The sequence below is a fragment of the Astyanax mexicanus genome, chromosome 3 (assembly GCF_023375975.1).
Source record: "Astyanax mexicanus isolate ESR-SI-001 chromosome 3, AstMex3_surface, whole genome shotgun sequence".
Taxonomy (NCBI): domain Eukaryota; kingdom Metazoa; phylum Chordata; class Actinopteri; order Characiformes; family Acestrorhamphidae; genus Astyanax; species Astyanax mexicanus.
In genome coordinates this window covers 20,787,207-20,804,257 of record NC_064410.1, presented here as the reverse complement: position 1 = coordinate 20,804,257, position 17,051 = coordinate 20,787,207, and the positions used below count along the sequence as shown (strand labels likewise).

At 35.9% G+C, this 17,051-nt stretch overlaps 1 protein-coding gene across 1 annotated transcript in view; it reads left to right on the top strand.

Moving 5' to 3' along the window:
* Positions 1-16,730, top strand: part of oprd1a (opioid receptor, delta 1a) — a 51,192-nt gene extending 34,462 nt beyond the window's left edge. Inside the window, exons 2-3 of the mRNA XM_007234571.3 lie at positions 12,454-12,809; positions 14,104-16,730. Coding sequence (XP_007234633.2) covers positions 12,454-12,809; positions 14,104-14,633 — 886 coding nt within the window. The 3' untranslated portion in view covers positions 14,634-16,730. The remainder of the gene's footprint in view (positions 1-12,453; positions 12,810-14,103) is intronic.
* Positions 16,731-17,051: the final 321 nt, after the last annotated feature.

The following is a 17,051-nucleotide window of genomic DNA, read 5'->3' as shown; positions in this document are numbered from 1 at the left end:
AATGATGTCAGTTTTCACGTCAGATCCCATCACTCAACATCTTGCCATAAGAAATAATTCATGACAGCAGCATCTTCCAAGCCAAAGAGGCAGATTACACAACTGAATAAGCACAAGACTTCTTCTTTAATGAGAGGCTTCACATTTCAGCAGTTATTTATTTATTTGTAGTTCTGTTTTCTGCAGTCGTAAATGTTTTAACTGGGAATTCATCACTGTGAAGCAGTTCATAATTCACAGGGCATTAAAGTGTAATTCTGCAGATGTTCAGGGCTGCATTCTAGTCATTATAATGCATGATGATGCTACATTTACTCTTTTAATGTCATTAAAATACTGCTTTATTTATTTATTTATTAATTTTTTTTCATACAACCACAAGAGCAAGTTTTAATTTAAATGTTCTTCAAGCAGGAAAGCAACAGAATCTCCAGTAGCCAATGGCAGGTTCACACTACACGAGTGCACCTTTTGAGCAGTCAGTCGTTCTGCTGTTCACACTACATGAGTGGGTGTGCAAATTACACGATTATTTTACAGATTGGAATTCACTGATTCACCTGGCAACTCGCAAGGAAACACATTTATCACAAGACCGTACCAGAAGTAAATGCTCACGAGAACTAGTGATGCCATGCAGAAAATCTTCAGAGAGGAGAATACGCACTTGAAGTGAGTCCCAAACAAATGGGTCCATATGAAGCAATTGAGTATAATCAGAGTTTATTAATGTCTGATCAATTTTTATACTAAAATATGTACTTATGTCCTCAATATAGAACTATGGCAAATATTTTAGCACCACAGACATATTTTTTAAGGGCTTTAACTCATTCATTAAACCTTTTAAACTGCCTGTGACCCCAGCATCAGATTACCAACCAATCAGCTCACAGTAGCAGACATGCAGCACTATTAATGTGTAAATCTTTGTTTGTTGTAGAAAAGAAATCTATATATATACAACGACACATTTTATTTACTTTATTGGTAAAACACATTTTTTTACTTTCTAAAATGAAAGAAATATCCAGAACAAATAGTAATTTAATATTTTTATTTTAAAGTTTTTAACTTTTAGCTCCTTTTTTAACTAAAGCTTTGGTTTCCAGTGGACCACAGTGAGAGCTATTATTCACAAATGGAGAAAACATGAAACACTGGTAAACCTTAACCAAAATGACTACAAAAGGGCATGGACATCTCATCCAGGAGGTCACAAAAGAACACAGAACAACATCTAAAGGTTGAATCTGCAGGTCTCACTTGCCTCAGTTAAGGTCAATGTTGTTGATTCAATAGTAAGAACAAGACTGTTTTTAACTTTTAGCTCCATTCACCCCATTCATAGAGGACTCACTCTCAAGCTCCCTCTAGAGTTTAACAGTGATATAACAGGAGAAACAGAAAGTGGTCAGATGTTCCATAAACAGCTCTGGTAAAGCAGGAAATGTTTTGGAGTGTTTTGGACCTGTGGTTCTCTCTCTCTCTCTCTCTCTCTCTCTCAATGTGATCCCATTGGCTGCAGGTAGCTGCTGCTCCTGACTCCCAGTCGCCGACTGTGTCAGATATTGAGCATGCCAAATATTTGCTGGGCGCCTACAACTTGTCGGCGATAGCTCTGTGATGGCTCAGCGAGTGTCTTTCAGTAGTTTAAATGACTGACTGACCAATTTGCCTCAGAGCTGAATTTTTTGTCGATGATCAATGGAAAAATTATCATAACTGACTGAAAAACTCTGCTAAAATTGTGTTGTGTGAACCTGGCATAAGCAACCACAAATTAAAGAACAGTTTCTCAGATCTATCTGAAGACTGGACTTCAAAATGAGAATGACAGACAGAATAAAAGTAAAAAATAGTCAAGACATGGATTTACTAGTAACTGCTACTGCACTGTGTAACTTTGGTGAAGCACGCAGATCTACAGTATGTATCGCTTCTTTCACTCCAGACACAAGTCGTTCAGTATCTCTCAGCTTGTCCAGAAATGCATGTTTGAAACATATCATTTAGAGGTTGATCATAGTGTGAATTATATTTCCTGAGAGTAGAGAGAACCCAGAATCAAGAAATGTTAATTCTCACATTATGCTGCTGTAACTAGAAGATTTAGAAGGTTTTTTTTCTTCATACAAAATAGAAGGCAAAAAGTTCTCAGCATTATATAAGATCCGGCAGTATTATAAGACACTGTAAGATGTTTTGTATATAGTATCTAATAGCCCTATCCATTATGGCATACATACTGCAATTCATCTTGCAGAACATCTTGATGTCAAAATACAGAGTTACCATGACAACCAATGCATGTATGTGAGGAAAGCTCCAACAGTCTGACCATACAAGTCACTATTTGGACACAGAGATTCACACTCTTTTGTTTGGGTATACTTGTGTTCAAGATTAATTTGTTTATGTGTTTTATGATGTTCCTTTAAATGAGAGGATACTAGTAAGCATTTCATCAGATAACATTAGAATTAAAAAAATACAAAAACACAACATATATAAATTGTGTGCCTTGAAAAAACATTTGCCAACTTACAGATTTCTTTTGTTTTTGCTTTTCTGTAAAAAAAAAAAATGTCATATAATCAAACACATTTTTATATCAGACAAAGATAACCTGATTAAAAACAATGATTTCATTTATTAAGGAAAAAAATGTAAACCAAATAAACCTGGCTCTATGTGAAATCACCGTAAAGACGCTGTGTGCGGTGCTTTTCCTGGCAGGGTGCTGAATTCCACCACCTTTACAGGTCACTTGCTTTTAAACATTTTATTATTAGCATTGATTAAATGGAACAAACCTTAACGGTTATTATTCTTATAAACATTAGCAAAATTACAACATAAATATAACACAGAAAAACAATAAAGATACGTAATACATACTATTTTATTTGACTAAAATTCATTAGACTGAAACTAGACTAAAATGTTGTTTGTTTTGGTTGACTAAAACTAGACTAAAAGTAATAATAACCAAAGCACTAAAATGTGACTAAAACATACATCATACATTTTAGTCAAAAGACTAAGACTAAAAATGAGCAAAATCACCTGTCAAAAATGAACACTGCAACTTCGCTTAGCTTTACAGGTAACCCAGTGGTGAGAGCTGCTGAATTAGAAGGAAAACATGGTGACACCCCTGTTCCTTACTAGTGTCACATAAAATGGGCTTCATAATCCGATACGCCTTATGTATAAAAATAGACTACAGAAAAGATGTTTATTTATAGTGCTCCTTATTATCCTTTGCGCCTTATTCACTGAAAAAAATGATTAAAAAATGATATTTTTTAATTGACTTAAAAAAGTTTTGCAACTTTCTGCATTTGCTTTTTTTAAGTAAATTTAATTTCAGATAAATTGCAGTAACTTCAACTCTGTGTCAAGTCTTTAATTTTATATAGAATAAATATCCTTTCTTTTAGTAACCTAAAGTAAGTAAAGTGTAATAAATGAAAGGATTGATTCAGCAAAAATAAATTAAGTAAAGTTTACTAAAATAAAGGATTGATTCAGAAACAAAAAATTAAGTAAAGTTTATTAAAATAAAGGATTGATTTAGCAACAATAAATTAAGTAAAATTTATTAAAATAAAGGATTGATTTAGCAACAATAAATTAAGTAAAGTTTATTAAAAGAAAGGGTTGATTTAGCAACAATAAATTAAGTAAAGTTTATTAAAAGAAAGGGTTGATTCAGCAAAAATAAATTAAGTAAAGTTACTAAAATAAAGGATTGACTAAAGTTCAGTTCACTTATTTACTCTATGTAACATTTAAGTCTTGAAACCGAGTTAAAGTTACTTAAATTTATCTGAAATTAAATTTACTTAAAAAAGCAAATGCAGAAAGAAAAAAATATGATAAACACTTTGTTTTTCACTGCACTGTAACTAACACATTGCTGTATGACCATACCGTGTGGCGCGGGCTCTTCCTGATGTTATTCCGTTCCTGCAGCTAATGGTGAGAGCGCAGTGGATGTTAGCATGATAATTAAAAGACAGCAGGTTGGTCAGTTTTCATTTTTACTGCTGAATTACACAGAATCTCACTCTGTAGGCATCCTGCCCGAACAGCCCGTGGAAATGGAACATATTTTGCGTCACGCTCCGCCACGCGCCCAGCGTGAATCAGCGGGGCTCCAGAAGCAGATTCATTCCATTCTGTCCTGCAGGAGCGTAAAACAGAGGCTGAGTCATGCACCACGGGCCAATTCACCAGAGACCTGAAATGTGTGCAGCACCCAGCACAAATCTGAGCTCAATCACAGCTTTACGATTCAGATCGAACAGCGCTGCCAAGCAAGTGTAATTGAAGTTAGTCTGCACTGATCTAGACCTCTGCACAGAGACAGGTGAGCTATGAGAGAGAGAGACATAACTGCCACAAATCTGTCTGATTGTCTGTCTGTTTATCTGTCTTTCCGCCAAAAACATTATATACAATACTGTGCAAAAGTCCTAAGCAGCCAAATATAATAATTAATACTACAGTATGACTGAAAAGACTTAATTTAAAAGACTTACTACTCACTACTAACACTTTAATCCCGGATAAGTTTAATTTACTTTAAAAAATTGAGGAAACCGGTTGCCTTAAAAAAGTTAAAAACTTAAAAACGTAATAGGGAATGAAAACTTGAGTTAGCATAAATTAAAACATCAAGTTATTACAACTAAAGGGGAAGTTGATTTATTTGTAAAGTAGTCCAGAGGAATCACTACACACTGATGGTGAGTGTTAGTCAGAAACTGTTGGACACACCCAGTATGCAAATAGATTGTGACAGAAGCCAATAGAAAAGAAGCTGCCAATGGCAACAGATTAAACTCAGTTATTATAAGTTAAATCAACTTAAAAGATCTCAGTTTGAATGTATTTAGGTGCCGACAAATGATCAACTAACTCAAAATAGTTGAGTATTGTTTAGAAATGCCCAATTTTATGTAAAACAGACCTAAATCATTTGAGTTCAAACAACAGTATTATAGAAGAAGCCTCATTTCTTGTTCTTGGGCTCTCCAAAAGTTGGGAATACATACGAGAGATCAACTGAACTATCATAGTTTAAGTGAAAGAAGAATGTTGAATTCCATGTTAAAACAATACTGAATTACATTTTTTTTACAATATTATGTTTTTCTGCTATTAATCAACATAACACTGAAATTGCACCACTCTTCTAATTTAAGAATCTGAACGAGATAATAAGAGACATCACTGTTTTTATTTATTTTTAAAAAGCCCACCTAAAGCTAAATCCTTATTCACCTAAAATTACTCTACTGCATTTTTAACTAATTAGTATACATATTCTTAAGGTGCTCCTGTATTGAAAATAATCTCCTCTGAGATTATTCCTTTAGTGCACACACACTGTCTAGCGAACTAATTTGATCTTAGTTAAGCAGCTAAGTTAAGTAAACAAAACTATAATTCTTCAAAAATATATACTTTCTTTTAAAGTCAAACAAGTGCTGAATGTTCTCTTCTGAAAACTGTGTTTATTTGGGTGAGTAAAGTGCTTCCGTTTGTTTACAGTAAGCTTAGATTCTTAGCATTTGCAGCTAACCACTAGCAGTTAGCGGCTAATGCCTCCCGACAGAGCTACACAGAGGAACCCTGAGTGTTTCGATAAGCCAGGGCGATGTTAGCTTGTGGTTTGTCCCAGGTAGCTTGTTTTAACACGGTAAACACGCAGCCTACAGTCTGATATACTCACCTCTGAACGGCGAAAGAACTAGCGCGATTAGCAGCTAATGCTAATACTGCTCTAGCAGTGCTAGCCGGGGTCAGCAGCAGGCTACAGGCTGATAATACTCACCTCCACCTGAATGGATAAGAAGGTAGGGCTTTTTGCAGTTAGGGGCTAATGCTAATGCTACTCCAGTCTCGGTGCTGAAGAAATAAACTCTTAACATGGAAGTGGTATTTGTGTTTTTAAGCACTCCTAAAGACACACTCTAGACAGCATTTTACAAACTGAGAGATAAAAAATCAGCATTTGGACTGAAACAATAAAGTATATTAGAAAAATATATGATTTTACCCAAATATGATTCATGGCACATTTGTCCTGCTCACTTCTCACAGAGAAGTGCTGTCTCTAGCATGTCAAGCCTGGAGTAGCAATTATAGCATCGATATTCTCGGTATTAGAGGTGTATGGTGGATCACTATGATTTTGAAGCTGTTTTGTTTGGGTAAAAAAATGAACTTTGTTCTGCTTTATGGGGGAAATCAATAGAGAATGAAAGGTAATAGGTGTTTTTCGGGTACTACTTTAAAATAAGACTACCTTTATAAAGGGTTTATAAATGTTTTTTTTTTACAATAAGTTTATTAATGGTTACTAATTAGGTTGTAAAGGTTGTTCATAATCAGTTATAACACATACGTAGAAAGGGCAACAATGACCTGTTGTTTGCCAAATAGTGAACCCACAGCCATCTATACTGTTGCCCTTTCTACGTATGTGTTATAACTGATTATTAATTATTTTTACAGTGTTTACAACCTAATAAGTAACCATTAATAAACTAATTGTAAAGTATTTATAAACTCTTTATAAAGGTAGTCTTATTTTAAAGTGGTACCGTTTTTGTTACGCCCTCGCTATGTTTTCCTGTGTTTTCCCCGTTTCCTAGTGTGTTTCTCTTGTACTTTTCCGTCACGTGTGTGTAATTTGTAGCTCCGCCCCTCGTTACTTGTTTCCCCAGGTGTTCAGTGTTTCATGTTACTATAAATAGCCCTCCTCTGCCACCTTGTCCTCCGTCGGTCTTTGCACCTTCCTACGTTGTCTGTCACGTCACGTCCTAGTTATAGTTTTGCCAAGTTTCTAGTTCTTTGTTAGTTTGTATTATTTGCTTGTGTTTGTTTATATTCCTTGTTTTGTTCTTATTTACGTATTTATCCTTTGTATATATATATCCCTAGCCCTGTTTTGTACTTATCTGTTTAGTTTAGCTCTTTGTTTGTTTCCCTGTTTGTTTATGTATTTATATTTATTCGTTATTCCCCTGTTTGTTTATTTGTTTATTTATTATTCATTAAAGTCTTGTTCTTACCCGCATATAAATCCGCCTCCCGTCTCATCCCCGCGTCACAGTTTTTAGCATTGCTCTTTCTTTTTCCTGCACTTTTAATGACAGCACTGCTGTCGTAATTATTATTATTATTTTTAATTTATTTTTTTAATTTATTTTTATTTGTATAATGCCTTTTACTGTTATTTTACTGTTGTTACAAAGCAGCTTTAAAGAAATATGCTAACAGGACAAAGAATAAAAATGATGGCAAAATGATCAGTTTTATTATAAGTTTCATTGGCCCTAAAACTGAACCCTGTGGGACTGAATGTGAAACTCTATACAATTTGAATGGTTACTAATTCAGTCACAATTGCTTCAGCATTAGGATTAATAGATGAATAATACTAATCTAGTGTTCTGTGGGATAATACATGTATTTTTTACTTTTATGTTAAAACAAAGTGCTTTGTAAATTCTTTGAAGCCTTGAATTACTCCACTCACTCGTACCTAATTAGGATTTGGAGGAGAAACAAAACTTGCAATTGGTCACTTTAACCCCTTTCTCATAATTGGATTCACCTGTTTTTTTTTTTTTTTGTAGGTCAAGGGTCAAGGAGCTTACCAAACAAAATTGCAAAGTGTTCCAATAATTAGTGCTAAAGGTCTTTAAATCAATACAACGAGAAGGGTGCCCAAATTAATGCACCTGTCCCTATTTTGTTTTTGTTTAAAAATTATTATTGTATTTTACTTCTCAAATATCAATGTGTTCGTCTGCTATATGATACAGTATATTTAACTGAAACCAGTGATTTATAAATTGTCTGTTATTTTGTATATAATGCAAATTAAATTAATAAAATTAATAAAAACACTGAGAGGACCTGTCCAATCCCTCAAGTTCTTTCCACCTGTGTAAAATTAAACCTGATTTGATTTCATTTTGATTTTACAGTGTTGTCAGATGAGAGATAAAACAAATGAGACACACTGACTGTTTGTTTTGGGTTTAATACATGTCATTTTAATCTTTATGTTGAAACAAATTGCTTTGTAAATACTTTGAAGCCTTGAATTACTTCACTCACTCCTACCTGATTAGGATTTGAAGGAGAAAAACTTGTAATTCGTTGCACTCCTTCCTAATTATTAGGATTTGTTTCACTATCAAAGCTGTTTCACCTCTTAATCTAGTGGCCTTGCTCATTATGTCTGAATCAACTGCTCTGTTGGAGGCTCAGCATGATCGTTAAACTGGCTGTGCTCGTTCTTTGCTCCTCTGAAGAGTTTTAATCAATAAAAGCGCCCACATCTTTGTTGTTGTCTTGGCTTGGAGGTCCAGTTCGAAGAGAAGCCTTTTTTTTTTTTTTTTTTTTTTTTTTTTACAGTAAATGAACTATTTAATTGCAGTTCTGCTTTTGGGAGAGTGTTGGGAGTTAATTCGGTAATTAATTCAGTACTATATGCAATTGCTATTGCTTTTTATAGCAAATTATGTTTATTAATTGCAAGATAATAAGCTATACAAAGTCTCTAGTTACTGAGTTACTGAGTTACTTATAAATGTTGCATCGTTTATAAGCGTTTTTTTTTTCAATGGTATCATTAAAAAAGGAGGAAAAACGTTAATCATTAACGATTTCTGTCACAGAACCAATGCCTCTCTCTATTTTTATTTCTCTGTACAGTTGTCCTCAGGGAGACGAGCTAATCTCTCCCCTGATCCCTGGGCTAAACACGCTTCCCGGACATTTGCATAACTGCCATTTACTCAGGGGTAAAACAAAGGCCACACTACTGCCTCGCTCAATACCATCCATCTCCAACAAATGAGCTTTACTTCCGGAACTGAAACTGATGAAGTTGTGAACTGAAGGGTTTCTGCTGAGGTGCAAAAAAGATCTGAGATCAAAATCCTATTACCAAAAAAAAAGAGAGGAACCATAGAGAATCCATACCACTGAATTATTGACACCCACCTGAGATTAAGAGGCCATCCCACACAATGCCCCCGTGCCCTCCTAATTTATGTGATGGAATAGATGGGGCCAAATGCGCTACATCAGCGAGAATTTTCTATTCCTGTGGGAAATTACGACGCTTTGAAATTCTATTAGTCTCCCTCCCAGAAACAAATACTGAAACAAATAAAGCAGATCTCAGCACTGCATTTATAAGATAAAATCATTGATTTCTGAGTTTATTCTCTTAGGATTTGGACAGTTTGAAATTCTGTGGAAGGATTCCTGCTCTTTCTACTCTACAAGACAGTGGAGAGAAATTTCTGTAGAGCTGTAGAAACAACAGAAGCGATTAAAGCAATAAAAAAAATGAGTTTTTACAAGTGGTGTTAATTAATTACAAAAAAAAGATACTCTGATTAATCATAAAAAAATATTCACCCACAAACATTTAATAGTGGATATTTATAGTATGTAAAAAAAATAATGAATGTAAGATTGGCAACATTGAATTGAATATTTGTATTAGTGTGTTTAGTTGCTTAAAAATAATGATCTTTAAATGTTGGAATTTCTTTGTGTTCCTTGTGTTTCTGGGAGGGAGACAAATAATTGTCTATTGTTTGTTTGTGTGCCTGTGTTAGAGTTTAGATCGTTTGCTCGAGCCCGAACTTTAAATTTGGGCCGTTTTAGGGCGCAGATTTCGCACCACTTACCCTGGGCTTGTCAGGTCGGCCTCAAGAAAATGGCCTGTGATTTAGGCCTAGGTTTTTAATGCTTTTTTTAATGTCTTAAATAAAGCTATGGCCTAAACACAGAGTGCACCTGTGTTGCCAACATAGGTATCGACTGTTGTCAGGGTTTAAATCAGTCAGTGGCTCACCTGTGTTTTCCGCTGCCGAGATAGCGTAGATTAATTCAGAAACGCTGATGCTATTTTAACGACACGAAGGCAAGGTGTGAAAATAGTTTTTTTAACAGGGTGCAAGATAAAAATGAGCATCACAACGCACCTTGCGCAGGGTGTACAATAGGGCCCATTGTGTGTGTATGTGTGTGTGTGTGTGTGTGTGAGAAGAGGCAGGGGTACAGTAATGAGTAATAAAATAAAAAGTTTAGCTTTCAAACTTGACAGTAGCAATGATGTGATTACATTGGTATAAATGCTACAAAAAAGGCTAAAACCTCACTAGGCTCTGTAAATTTTTAAATTGCCTACATGATTAATTTGCTTTAAAAACCGTTTTTACACTCTTCTGATGTAAATATTATTCAGTTGGGACTAAAATAAGTTAAATTTGACCATGATATGCCTCAAGTGAAATAATATTTTAATCCAAGTGATACAATTTAAAGTATTAATCTAAAGGATTTTAAAGTTCTAACTGATCCTAACACATATAAAGACATTTTATTTTGTTTTTTTCTGTTCTTGACCGAATTTAGTCTTCAAAGTCCAGACCAAGTGTTGCTAGCAATGGAAAAAAAACAGGTGCGCCACTGACCGATTTAAAACCCTGACAACAGTCAGTAGTCACCCATTCATACCTATTTTAGCTACGCAGGTGTGGCATGCACGAGGCATGCACTTAGTGTGTACGCGCGGGTCAGTTTTTTCTGCTGAGATGCACAAAAGCGCAGCCCTGTTAAGATGTCAACGCACCAAAGTCAGAGTGCACCTGCCTCTTAAAGGGAATGACAAGTGAAACGCTATAATAGAGCCTTAATTGTTTCATAGTCAGACAAGATTGGTGTTGATTGTTGTTAGAATATGTGCTTCCTCTGAGATTATTCAGCATTTATACTTGGGCTTATGCTCCATAATGTGTGATTTGTGATAAGCGTGAAGATAATTTATGGACTGAATAAGCGAATAAATTAAAATGAACATATTTGAGATATAGTATTCAGTACAGAATTATTTTGATGTGATGTCCTGTTAAAAAACTGCAGTACAACAGACAACTCGTAATAAAGGATGTTTCAGGCTTTAGAAGTTTAGTAGATGGATTCTCTAGCTTGTACAGGGAGACTCTCTCTATAGACTGAGACAGAATGAAGTGTGTACAGAGTCAGTGTACTGAGGCAGATAATCAAACAGAAGCACCCAGAAAAGCAGCCGTGCCAATCTGTCGCAATTTCTCACCGTAATGAACGGCTTTATTCTCTGCTGCCCATGCTCTAATAATAAAATACCTTATGCTCCAAAACCTGAAGAGTAAATCTCAGGCCTGCCACATCCATTAAATCACTGTGCGTGCACCGTCCTGGTGAGCATGACTAAATATGCAAATACACTCTTAAAAACTCAAAAATAAACTTTTTTTTTATTAACAACGTATAAAATGTTACCAAATTGAAAACCTCTGGAATATAATCAAGAGGAAGATTGCTGATTGCAAGCCATCAAACCAGGCTGAACTAAACCAAAAGCAGTGTGTAAGACTGGTGGAGAAGAACATGTCAAGATGCATGAAAGCATTAAAGATTAAAAATATTGATTTCTGAACTTTATGAATATAATGAATTTGTTTTCTTTGCAATATTTGAGGTCTGAAAGCACTGCATCTTTTTTTCATCCATTTATAATTTTCTGCAAATAAATGCTTTTAATTACAATATATTTTTATTTGGAATTTGGTAGAAATGTTGTCTGTAGTTTACAGAATAAAACAACAATGTTCATTTTTACTCAAACTATATATTAAGTACTTTTACCTAGATTGATCTAATTTCGGTGCTTGTTCAAAATACACTGCACTGTCTAGATAAACGTAAAACAAGTTTAAGTATTAACATAGGAAATAGATTAAATATCAGCATTTCCTTACAGGAAACCACTTAAAAAAGTTTTTTTTTTTTTTTTTTTTACCAAATTGAACCCCTCTGTGCAATTTAACCATGAGGAAAATGGACGACAACAACCATCAAACCATCAAGCTGAACTGTTTGAATTTTTGCAGCAGGAGTAAAGGCATAACGTTATCCAAAAGCAGTGTGTAAGACTGGTGGAGGAGAACATGCCAAGCTGCATGAAAACTGTGATTAAAAATCAGGGTTATTCCACCAAATATTGATTTCAGAACTCTTAAAACTTTATGAATATGAACTTGTTTTCTTTGCATTATTTGAGGTCTGAAAGCTCTGCATCTTTTGTGTTATTTCAGCCATTTCTCATTTTCTGCAAATAAATGCTCTAAATTACAATATTTTTATTTGGAATTTGGGATAAATGTTGTCTGTAGTTCATAGAATAAAACAACAATGTTCATTTTACTCAAACATAAACCTATAAATATTCATAAAAATCAGATAAACTGATTCAGAAACTGAAGTGATTTCTATTTTTTTTTCCAGAGCTGTATATATATATATATATATATGTTAATATGAATATTAACCAAATACATCTCTCCTCTGTTTGTGTTTATACAGATATACCAAGATGAAAACTGCCACAAACATCTACATCTTCAACCTGGCTCTGGCTGATGCCTTGGCGACCAGTACTCTTCCCTTCCAGAGTGCTAAATACCTGATGAACACCTGGCCGTTTGGAGAGCCCCTGTGCAAGCTGGTCATAGCCATCGACTACTACAACATGTTCACCAGCATCTTCACTCTGACTATGATGAGCGTGGACCGCTACATCGCCGTGTGCCACCCCGTCAGGGCACTGGAGTTCCGAACGCCTGCCAAGGCCAAGATCATCAACGTGTGCATTTGGATCCTCTCATCTGCCATCGGAGTGCCCATAATGATCATGGCGGTCACCAGGGTGACGGAGCAAGGTACCTATAATTTTTTTATTTTTTATTTAACTGTTTTTGGGTGGGTGGGGGTCTTCAGTCTATCATTTTTGCTGTAGAGTACTGAGTAAATGTCAGTGAACTCACTTCATTTATTACATTTCCAGTCAAAACAGCCATTAGCTTAAATATATTCATTTTTCAGAAGGGTATTTTGGAGGAGATATATCAGAGATTCTACTTGCATAAGGAAAGATGAAAATATTAGATTCCTTACAGCCTTGTAAGACCTGGTAGACCAACAAAACTGTGGAAAAAAGTGAAACTTTTTTTAATAATTGGAGAAGTTTATATATTCAATACTTTTATTAGCAGCTGACTCTTACCAAAACCACCAATTTAAAAAATCTGTTAGTTTGACAGCACCTATATAACTGATTGATGTTAAAAAAGTGTTTTAAACATAACAGACAGACAGACAGACAGACAGACAGATAGACAGATAGATAGATAGATAGATAGATAGATAGATAGATAGATAGATAGATAGATAGATAGATAGATAGATGCACCAAATATGTATGTCAATTCATTACATTTGCAAGACTTAACATACAGTATTTATTTGTTTTGAGTTTTGATTTGGATGGTGTAGTTGGTCTACAACCAATGTAACCAGTATGACCAACCTTGACAATGCTGATTGACCAGTATGACAAGGCTGTCAACTAGCATGATAAGCAAGACCATCATGACCAAGGTTAAGACCAAACTTGTTGACTAGCAAGTCCAGCGTGGATAAGCATTGATTAATTACATACACTGTGCTGGTCAAGAGCTGGTTATGAGTATAGGGTATGGCTTTACCTGGATGTGTTTCAATTTTAGTGTCATTTTAAAACGTTTTTGTCACCATCTTGCAGGTTCTATGTTAAACACTGCTTATTTATTTCTGGTACTACAGTCAGTTTTTACACATTCACTGAGAAATAAAAAAAAACTACAATTTAGAGGAAACATGGACTAAGGAATACAGTGGGCAGATTGAATGTCTACAACCTGCACAGATTACTGTGACGTAGCACACAGTTCATGTAAGAAAAGAGCTGTCAGTGCTTAAACTTAGCATGTTTTCTTGATGTCTGATGATACATCTTGTTAAATTTATATGTTGCTACAGAAAATATAGTTCTTAATGGTTCTTTAAGGTGGTTTTGATTGGAAATTAAAAAATGAAGGTGAAAATTTGTAGAATTATTAGAATTAGGACAGCAAAGCAGAAATGTCTTTGTGAGATTTTCTTTGTATTCCAACACATTTGAATCTTTTCCAACAGGAAAAACCGTTTGCACACTGAAGTTTCCCGATCCCGACTGGTACTGGGACACGGTGACCAAGATCTGTGTGTTCATCTTCGCCTTTGTGGTGCCCGTCCTCGTCATCACCATCTGCTACGGGCTGATGATCCTTCGCCTACGCAGCGTCCGACTCCTCTCCGGCTCCAAGGAGAAGGACAGGAACATGCGCCGCATCACTCGCATGGTGCTGGTGGTGGTGGCGGCCTTCATCGTCTGCTGGACGCCCATTCACATCTTCATCATCATCAAAACCCTGGTGGAGGTGGACCAGAGGAACCCCTTCGTCATCGCCAGCTGGCACTTGTGCATCGCCCTCGGCTACACCAACAGCAGCCTCAACCCCGTCCTGTACGCCTTCCTTGACGAGAACTTCAAGAGATGTTTCAGGGAGTTCTGCCTGCCCTTCCGCACCAGGACGGACCAGAACAGCCTCTCCAGAGCCAGGAACGCCACCCGGGAACCAGTGTCAGTCTGCGCTCCATCCGACACGGGGAAGAAGCCGGTATGACTAGGCCTGGAGCGGATCCCACGTGGGTCCCGCTCGAGGAGGGTCCAGCAGGAGCTGCAGTCTGAGGTCACCCAGATCTCCACCACTGAATTCTAGAGTCCAGTCCATTGACATCAAGTCAATGTCTTGGTCTTGGTCTATATCTAAACCACACTTGTACATTTTTACAACAGGCATGAATTGAAATTGAAAGACTGAGCTGTTGAAGACTGTGTTCATGCAGGAAACACCAGACGGCCAGATGTTTGGATTTGAATGGATTTGATGTCCTTTTCTTGCATCAGCCAATAGACAAGAACAAGGACTTTACGACTGAACCAATTCGCCATATTGCTATACGATGGAAATGCTAAATGCGACCTCCATTACGTCAGTCGTCAGCAGATGGCTTTTTTCTTTTAATCACAGGCAGATCAAAACCAGCACAAGCCACAGATGAATAACGATGACGATCATTAGGGAAATTCCTGCTGTGCTATATTTTTGAGCTTTTTATGTATGGCAATGGCTATTAAAAAAAACATCAAACTGGGTCAAATCCCCATCAGTACAAACTGTCTAGAACTCAAGGTCTGCTGCTTCTACAGTGGAAGAAAATCCAGTATTCATCTTCTCAACAGTCTCAAAAGTCTCGAAAAACGACGTACCGGCAGTCTCAAAGGAAATCGTCAAAGATGACTGATTCTTTTTTAGGGCCTACAAAACCATAAAGACAACATGGTTGACAGGTTGTTATTTGAAGCCCGTCTCTTGAAGCAGCCGTCTCTAATATGAACAGAGAAGATATAATGTGCTGTGACAAGAGCTTGATAGCTCCAGGCCAACTAATATCTGACATGCTGTCGGAAAGCTTCTTGCGCTGACACAAAACGTTGTCATTGACGTGTTGGATTACCAGTCATTACAAGTAAATACAGCCTGATCATATTAAGCTGTGCATCAACTCAGTGTCACAACAGTACTACGCCATGCCAACGTTGACTGCCTTCATCCTCCATCTGTGTAAATATATCACATTTTCGTAGACATAGACCATATTCTGTTGGTTATTTTGGTTTTCTTTAAATCAGGACTTTGTAAAAGCTTTGTGGTCTATGAAAAAAAATATGTAGACTGTAACTGGACATTTAAAACGAGGAAGAGAACATGAATGAACAATGGCCGCCAAATGGAAGATGTGAACCTGATGGAATATCTCAATGGAACCATTCTAATTCCATTTAGTCATGATTTGGACATTTTGCACAAGATGTAAAATGACTGAAGTTAAAAAGTTGACAGAAAATGGATAAAGACACCAGTTTTCCATTGGTTGAACATCAATAAGAAAATCCACATTCATGTTCATGGAAATCCCAACTTGCCAAATCTTCACTGCTTTGTTTTTCACATGACATTCACATGACCTGACGTCTGTAGACGTTTGCAGCTGGCACAAGTGGATTACAGTGATCCACTGGATGAACCAGATCCCCACTGAAGTGTAAATAATATTATGTTTCTGAAAAAAAAAAAAAAAAAAAAACGCTTGAAAGCATTGCATAGCGTTCAAGCGAGTTCAAATTTTCACGTTTTTTTTTTTTTTAATTCAGAGCAGTAGGTACCAAATCTCTCTCCATGCCTCTCTACCGAAGTGAATGTAAAGTGCCTAGCAAAAAAACAAACAAACAAATAAACAAAAAAAATAAACAAACAAAAACTAAAAACATTTAGTCAAAAATGTGTAGTATATTTTGTTAGTCGTTTAAAAGAGCTTAGCTTGCTTATTTGCTTGTGTGAGAGTTAATAATTAAAGATGAGCAAACTGGTCTTATTTAAATAGTTTCTGCATTCCTAGAATAGTTAATATATGTATAAGGGTTCTCTTAAAATGTCTCTTAAAAAATAGAAAAAAATAATAAAATTAAAAATAATAACCAAAAATAAAGCCATGGGTGACCATAGTGACCATAATCACTGTCTTAAAATTTTTGGTTTAACTGGTATTCTTTGATTTTTTTTTTTCATTTCCTGGAAGTGCAAAATGTGTAGGTGTCACTGGTTCAAATGATGGATCAATTCCTTTCTGTTCTATAGAAATAAAGCCAATTAATTCTGCCATGTTAAATTTTTCCCAGAGACAGAGCCAGACCATCCCATTTATTTGGTAGGCTTGCATTCTTCTCCCAGACCAAATGTCTCAGACTGCCTTCATTGAGTTTACAGAGCAGCCTTCAAACTCCAGAAGGACCAGATTCAACGTGTATTTGTTCACTGGATACCAAGTTCCCAGTAGCTGTAACACTTCATGACTAAATGTGCAGTTTTTTTTTATTTTTATATGAAATTATTTACATTTCTATCAAATTATAGTACCTGAGCTCAGCTTTGTTTGTTGCTGAGACGAACCAAAGCTTCTACCATCCAGTTTAATCTCTG